This window comes from Echinops telfairi, unplaced genomic scaffold (assembly GCF_000313985.2).
Source record: "Echinops telfairi isolate 266 unplaced genomic scaffold, ASM31398v2 ScPeMD7_18;HRSCAF=68, whole genome shotgun sequence".
Classification (NCBI taxonomy): domain Eukaryota; kingdom Metazoa; phylum Chordata; class Mammalia; order Afrosoricida; family Tenrecidae; genus Echinops; species Echinops telfairi.
In genome coordinates, this window is record NW_022103915.1 from 85,029,264 (window position 1) to 85,037,082 (window position 7,819).

Sequence of the window (7,819 nt, forward strand, 5' to 3'; positions counted from 1 at the left end):
AAAAATTGGGCCTCCTAATCAACTTCTCAACGCTCTCTTCTGGTTTTTCTCTATTAATAAGAAGGGGGGCAGGAGGTGGAAGGAGCATGGACCCAGAGGTGCAGCAAGGTCCTGGAGGATTTGGCCACTTCTCCCCACCCCTCACCCCTTCCTGGCTCAGACCTCAGAGCTGCCAGCCACCCCAGCCACAAGAGCTCTGATGGCCAAGCGTGAACCTGGCCAAATGCAAGGTCGGGAGAGGGGAGAGTGGCCACAGCCGAGCAGATCTCCCTGGGGAAAAAAAATCATAGGCTCTGTCGGAGTCCAGCATTCTGGGGCTCTGGGAAGGCGGCCCTCTGCTCACCGACGCTGTCATCTTTGGCACCTGAGGCGTTTGCTATTCTTCCCAAACGCTTCAATGAACTCCTACAATCTACCCCAATGGTAACTTTTCTCTTTTACCCAGAACCATTCTGTGTCTAGGGCCTAGAGAAAGAGCCCTTATGTAGCCTTTCCCAAGCCGCTGCTGACAATTGGCCTTTGGCTGTTACTATACATAAGCCATCCACACAAGGCAGAAATCACCCATCTTTTTCATCCAGGGAGCATGCTTCTCACTCAGAAGAGAAGGGTGCTGGCAGTGGGAGGTCAGGAACTGCGGCTCATATTCACTTTGGCAGGCTTCTCCAACCTGCTTCCCTCTCTTTCCCCCACAGGAGTAACTGATGGCGACTAAGGATGGAAGTTCAAGTACACCCTTGGGGAAAAGGCCTGGAGCTCAACTTCTGCACCAATCAGCACGAAAACTGTGGAACCCGGTTCTCTTCTGGCACATGTGGGGCCAGCTGAGTCCAAATCGCCTCCACAGCAGCCGGCAACTACAAACTAAGAGCTGGGGGCTACAGAGCAGACGGATGAACGTGTTTCCTGCCTCCTGGCTGGGCACAGGTGGTGGTGCTGGAAGCTCTGGTTCTGGTCAAGCTAGAAGTGGTTGGTTAGGTGTGGAGATGGGATTGGGTGGTGCTTATCAGAGCTGACTTCAAAATTCTTTGGCATGAGAACACATACATCTAGCACAACGATTGAGGAGTTGCTGCGTCAGCTCACGGCCCCGTCCTCTCTCTGGAAGTCTAGCCAAAGCATGCTCCTTCTGTCCCTAACATGGAAAGTATTTTTCCATCGAGATAAAAGAATCCTCTGAAACCTCAAATGAAAATGCCTGGTCCAATTCAACAACGCTACGAAGTCTGTAGGTCCCTGTCCTCACTTGGCATGAACAAGCAGAGACGGCAGAGGCCAGAAACAGCACAGGGCTTCCAGAACGGCACAGTCCTGGCTTACAGAGAAAGAGTTTCTTCTGCAGGTCACTCACCCCAGGGCCCAGCTACTCGAAGAACCGCCAATGGATTGGAACGTCCTAAGACTGAGGCCACGGCCTTTACCCAGGTCGGCGGTGCCCGGATCTCACTGGGGTCAGTAGGTCGAAGGGGAAAGCCCCATGGGTCCACCAGGATGAGGTGTTTAACTCTACATGAATGGCGGGAGAAAAGAGAAGACGTGCTGGATTAGCTTGGAGGCACTCAAACCCTTAGTCCCTGGGGAGTGAGAGAAGTCATGGAAACTGACACTGAAGCCTTTCAAGCAAGGCCACGAGTTAGAGCAAGGGGAAGCCGCGGGTGCCTTCTTACCTTTCAGGGTACTTGATGGAGTACGAGGTGGCCAGGAATCCTCCCAGACTATGTCCCAGGAGGATCATGTTGGGGATCCCCATGGTCTCCCGCCACGTCTCTATCGAAGTCACAAACTCGTCCTCGGCTCCCTCTGGGTCCCTCGGAAACGTGGGCCTTGAGCTCCGCCCGAAACCAAGCAGATCGAAGGTGTGCAGTGTGCGGCGGGCGCTCAGCGAATCCATGTTGAGGATCCAGAGGCCTACGCCGCCCCCGAACCCATGGACCATCACCAGCGGGGTGCGGTCCTTGAGCTCGGGGCTCACAGTCACCGTCCAGATCTTGTTCTGGTTTGGGAGGGACACATAGCGGGCCAGGAACTTGTTCTGGAGACCTGGGAGGGGGGGCAGAGTCCCAGGGCAACTCCGTGAGACTGCGTCCTGCCAGTATCATCACTCGGCCTGGTCTACCACACTTCGGCGCTCCTTCTCCATTCCCAAACCCTTCCTAACCTCTCTCACCCTCTTTTTTCCGTCCATAACCTTTCAATCATATGAGGGGGTACCCCCGACCCCCCGCCAAAGGGAATTTTTTTTCAAAGCTATGTATTTACATCTTTTTCAAAACAACCTTATCACCTTCAAAGTACTCTCCATGACACTTAATCCATTTGTCAAATCTGTGATTCAGTTCTTGGAAACATTTTTCAAATTCATCTATTTGGATGGCTCACAGCACCTCCCTCGATTTTTCTTCATCTCTTATACATTGTCAAATCACTGTTCTTTCATGACCCTCTTCATTCGCAGAAGCAAAAAGAAGTCACACGGAGCAAGGTCAGGTGAGTTAGGTGCATGGAGCAAGAGAGGTGTGCTGTTTTTTGCTAAAAACTGGTGCACTAAGATGGTTGCATGAGCAGGTGCATTGTCGTGGTGGCAAAACCAGTCCCGTCTGCCACAAATCAGGCCTTTTTTGTTACACACCATTACATAATCTTTTTAGAACCTCTAAACAGAAAGCTGTGTTCAACATCACAACAGTTTCTGCAGCATTTTTCCCAAACAGGAAACAAAATTTCACAGCCACACACTATTCTCTTAAATAGGGCGTCACAAAAACAAGGTTTGAAAGAAACTGCTTTTATGAAAAAATTCACTGTGACCAGAGAGGACCTTCCCAGGTGACACCATTGGGTGCACTGACTCAGAGAGAGTTAACTACTAACTACTGGTTGCTCGATGCTCACCAAAGTAGGAAAAATGCATTATATGAAAGCTCCACTCTGCCCAGTTCAATTCCAGGATTTTTGGGGGGGAAGGGGAGATGGGGTACCCTCTCATATATCCTAAAGAGTCCCATTCTAAGCTTAATTTGTGGGTTATCTACTCTGTAGCTAGTAAGGGAGGTCATCTTGTTCCTGAGACCATTTGCCTGACTGCCTTCGGGCCTCAGGTGCCTGGGACACTGCTGACCACACAGAAGGCATCATTGTCTGCAGAGGGATGGTGTTCCTGAAGGTGCCTGGCAAGGGAGCTTCTGACTGGAGTCCAGTTAGGTGGAGGGAGTAGTAGTGTGGACTGAGCTATGGGCTTCTCCTTACCAGATACTAAAGAGGGACAGGAAGCAAAAGCCCAAACCCAAAACAAAACCCAGAAACTGGGCGCTGTGCGGGGTGTGGTGTGATGCAAGTTTGGCTCTGTTGGCTGTCGCATGACAGGTCACAGGTGCAGCAGCCTAGATCTTGGACAGAGGCACAAGGGCTGGAGCTGCCCTGCTGCTGAACTTCCTCAGGTTGCTAAGAGAGAGGGTAGCTACGTCTGGAGGAGTGGGGGGAATGGGGTTGGGAAAGAGCGTCCAGGGAAATATGGAGAAACATGGCCCAAGGGTCTTGTTTGAGCCAGTGGCTGCTAGTGCTCCTGGGATGATCTGCTCTGAGACAACCCTGCCACGGGAGCTGGCCTGTGGGAACCTCACACGGCTGTGATGACCAGACGCCGTGGCAGGGCATAGAGAAGGGGACTGAGATTGGAGAGTGCGCGAAGGTCGTACAGCTAAGAAGTACTTGTTTCCGTGGAAGGTGAGAGGAGGAGGAAGAGAAGAAGAAGGGAAGAAGGAAGGAGGGGATGCGAGAAGGTGCATGCTGGTTTGTGTTGTGCATTAAAAGTTGGGATGGTGTTTGAGCTGAAAGCTGGGGCAGGAGCAGGAGGGAGCATGAGGGTTGGGGGGCGGGGGGAGAAGCAGAGGAACAATTATTAGACTCTGGGGTTCTCGCAAATCACTGCCACCCCTTCGTCCCATCCCGAATGACCGGCTCAGTGTTTCAGGCCTTGGCCCCCTGAATGAGGTGAAACAAGATGTTCCTTCTACTCACACTGGAGGATCCTGGCTTCCACATTCTTCAGTTGCGACATAGACGTGGGACGCCAAGCAGGCAGCCAGCTACTTAGCCAGCCTTGGGGCCTGGGGGAGGGAGACACAGATACTCAAGGGCCACATCGGAGGAAACATTGATGCGCTCAGCCTTGCTGGTGGTTACAAAGTTTTCTCAGGGAGCAGGGGCTCTCCTAGCCTCCCCAGAAATTCCCTAGCTGCCTGATATAGACTGTTATTCTCCCTCCCTGATAAATGGCTTGGTACAACAATATGCCCTTTGTGTCAACAGAGGGATACGCAGGACATCATGTGCACGACACTTTACAGTTTACAAGAAATTTCACATTTATGATCTCAGTCGAGCTTCACAACCTCCTTTGTTAATGGTTATCATATTTTTTGTTCTAGATAATCAAAGGAAAACAAAACCAAACGAAAACAACGCCCAATGCTTCAGACATTCCTTTGTCATCTTGAGGGCTGGCTGTTCTAGGACAGCAGGGCAGACAGAACCCCATGTCCTGTGAGCAGGGCCCTGGGGCTTGAGTGCCCTTATCTCCAAGTCTCTAGATGTGCAGAGCATTGTGTCAACGACCAGTTGGAAGCCCAGATAGCCCAAACCCGAACAAGGAACAACTCGGGTAGGCAGGAAGCAGATACAGGAGATCTGCTATGATTCAACAGCCTCTGAGCTTGTTTCTTAGATTGCAAAATGCACAGAGAGCTCCTACAGGCCTTTACCACCATGGGGGACAGTAAAACAAGTAAGATCCCATTGCCCTTTCTCCTTCACACCAAGGAGACTTAAGTCATTGAAGAGGTGAGATTAAAAGCACCTGGCTGGTCATTTAAAAAACACCTGGCTCCAAATCATAAAACTATCCTTTATGAGCAGAATTAATCTGGCCTATTAAAGAATCTCTCAGAGTGTAAGACGGCTTGCAAAATGCCCAGCACAAATCAGATGCTCAATAAATGGCAGTTTGTGCTATTCCTTTTTCATCCCATGTATTTCTCTTTATGAATTCTGCCTGGACAAAGGCGGTTATGGGGTGGACACCACCAGCTACTGGAAGGGCCAAGGGTTGTGACCCTCATGAGGCCTCAGCTTACCGTCAGCTATACCTCCTTCGGAAAGAGACCCCGTGGAAATGTGGTTAGTCCCTATGAGCATTTCGACATGGCTGTGAAGAGTCGGGTCTGGGAGGTCCAGGGAAGAGGTGCTGAGAAAGCTGGGTTTGCAGTCTGGGTTCTAGAATTCAGATCTTTCCCTAACTAGCTGCATGCCCTCTCTGGGAATCCCTTTGCTCCTCTGTAAAATGAAGAGGTAGACATGGGTTCTAGGGGACCATCCTGACTGAAAATGCTGTGCTTCAAAGGAAGCATCAGGATGACCTTCGAAGGATGTCCCAGGTGTGCCATGGACCGTTCAGAAAAACATTCCTTCTTTCATGTCACAAGTTCTGCCTACATTCCCGATGTTTGCAGTTATAACTCTCAATGAACGTTTGAAGCTTGAGAGACATACAGAGGTTGCAGCTGAGAGTAGCGCATCGATGGCTTTTGCCAGAGAGAGTTGGCCTCAGGAAATTGAATCCCGGCTGGACTCTTTTAAAACTCTACTGAAATTCCTCACAGGCTTGAAACATGGGACCATGTCCACAGAATTCTTGCCAGTTTTAAAGAAGCAGTAAGGAACCCTAGTGGTGCCGGGGTTAAGTGGTTAAGTTGGCTGCCAACCAGAGGGTTGGAAGTTCGAACTCATCAGCTGCTCCGAGGAAGAAAGATGGCGCTTTGTGCTTCTGTAAAGATGGACGGTCTTAGAAACCCTGTGGGGACAGTTCAGCTGTTTAGGGTTGCTATAAATCAGGATCAGTTTGCCATGGGTTTCTTTTTTGAAGCAGGTGGTAAACATTCTCTCCTTGCCAAGTAGCCAGCAACCAGTCAGACCAGGGCATCGAGACCTCACATGATTCTCTCTAGACGCAAAGCAGAACTCGGAAGTGCTGCCGCTGCCACTGTGGGGCCACACAGTGGCCTGCTTAGCAGGAATTCTACAGGGAGCTTTGTCTCTTTTCTTCACTAGAAAGACTCCACATAACTGTCACTCTATCTGCTCAGTATTGCTGGGGAGGTGAAGGCTGGGGGGTGGGGGGGGGGACTGAAGCCAGGGACAGAGAAGCCACTTAGCTATGCATTTAGCCTGGGAGTGGGGGTGGGGGTGGGGTCTCCTTCCTCTGGAGTCCTTTCACCACAGGGTGGGCTGAGCAGAGGGGTTCTAGAAGGCCGTTCTAGACCTGTGGTCTCTCTCTAGTGGGTCTCCTAACTTACATGGGCACCAGCTTCTTCATTTGGGAAAAGAAGCTGCGTCTTCCCCCCTGGAATATCCTTGGCAGTGTGCAGTTCCTTTGGGAAAGCGGCCTTCTCCTGGGCAGCCCCTTCCAGCATCCCACAAAACCAACCGCTGTCACCAGGTCCACGCGGACAGCTTTCTCCCAAAACTCCTGTCCTCTCGCTGCGCTGCCCAGCGGCTCTACCACTGGGCCACCAGGGCCCCTTCCTTCAAGCTTGGGGAACTGTGACTTATGGTCGCGAAGTTAACCATCTCGGCAGGCTGCCAGCTCTCTGGCTCTGAAAAGGGAGCCAGCGAATCCAGGAAAGGCCTGGTCCCCCGCGAGCCACAGGGCTGGCTGGGAGCTGAGTCATTGTTCTCAAAGCAACTTTTCCTCGCTGCTCCCGGTCACACTACCTACAGGTGGCATGCCGAAGGGAAGGCCACTGGGACAGCAGCAAGGAAGCCTGCCCTTGCTCTCATTTGGAAGCCGCTGCCTTCAGAGATACTGTGATGAGCACCCCTGCACCCACAGGCGTGCTGGCTGGCACCAGCGCCCAGTTCAATTAGCTCCCAGCACAGCGAATGGAGAATGATCAGGCGCACCGAGCACCGTGGAGAGTCAGCACCGCCGAACCACAGACAAGTTTCGGGGTCACGGTCCCCTAGGCTGTACAGCCGCCTCCCTGCTCCTGGCAAAAGCAAAGCGAGCCAGCGCCATCGCGCGTCCTCCCCTGAAGCCGACCTGAGACAGGAAAGGCAGGAGGGTGCCCGGAACCGATCCTCGGCCACAGACAGTTCCAGGTGAGGGCAGAGAGAGACAGAGAGAGAGACAGGAGTCACTCACGGCTGCTCCAGATCATCGGCCATGGCACACCAGCCGGGCCGGGCGCGGAGCCCGCCGTCCCTCCGCCTGACGCGGCCACCAGCTGACCCGAAAGTGTCCGACCACAGAGTGGGGCGTGGCCGCGCCGCCCGGCCGGGGCGGGGCCTCGGGGACGCCGGCGCGGCCACCGACCGCGCGCAGAGGCTGCGGGGCGACAGCGAAACCCGACCGGGGTTTGCAGCCTGGGGGCCCTGCTGGCTGACCTGCGTGCGGGCAGAGGTGTCCCTGTGGGCCTCACAGACTCGGACGGTCACTCTGGACAGGCATTTGGGGCACGGAGAGGGCCTCCAAACTCGCTGGCATCGAGTGGGCCCTGACTGCCAAGGACCCTGTAGGGCAGAGAGGAACTGCCCCTTTGGGTTTCAGCAGACTTGATCTCTTTACCCGAGTAGGCAGCCTCGTCCTTCTCGAGCAGAGCAGCTCAGGCGGTTCAAACCGCTGACCTTGTAGTTAGAAGCTCAATGCGTAGCTTACCTACTGCACTGCCAGGCCCTTAGGGGAAACTCACTCAGAACTCGCCGTCATGCCCACGGAAAGGGGCAAGACAGGACAGCCCCTGTGGGTTTTCAAGACTGACTTTGC

At 53.1% G+C, this 7,819-nt stretch overlaps 1 protein-coding gene across 6 annotated transcripts in view; it reads right to left on the reverse strand.

Annotated features, from left to right (window-relative positions):
• Positions 1 to 7,264, reverse strand: part of ABHD4 (abhydrolase domain containing 4, N-acyl phospholipase B) — a 13,863-nt gene extending 6,599 nt beyond the window's left edge. The window contains exons 1-4 of one of the 6 annotated variants that reach the window (XM_045287949.1): positions 7,199 to 7,264; positions 4,018 to 4,106; positions 1,668 to 2,032; positions 1,352 to 1,506 (exon numbers count right to left, since the gene is read on the reverse strand). In XM_045287949.1, the coding sequence (XP_045143884.1) occupies positions 1,352 to 1,506; positions 1,668 to 2,032; positions 4,018 to 4,041 (544 nt within the window). In that variant the 5' untranslated portion in view covers positions 4,042 to 4,106; positions 7,199 to 7,264. The other 5 variants (XM_004698463.2, XM_045287950.1, XM_045287946.1 and 2 more) reach the window with 5 other exon arrangements.
• Positions 7,265 to 7,819: the final 555 nt, after the last annotated feature.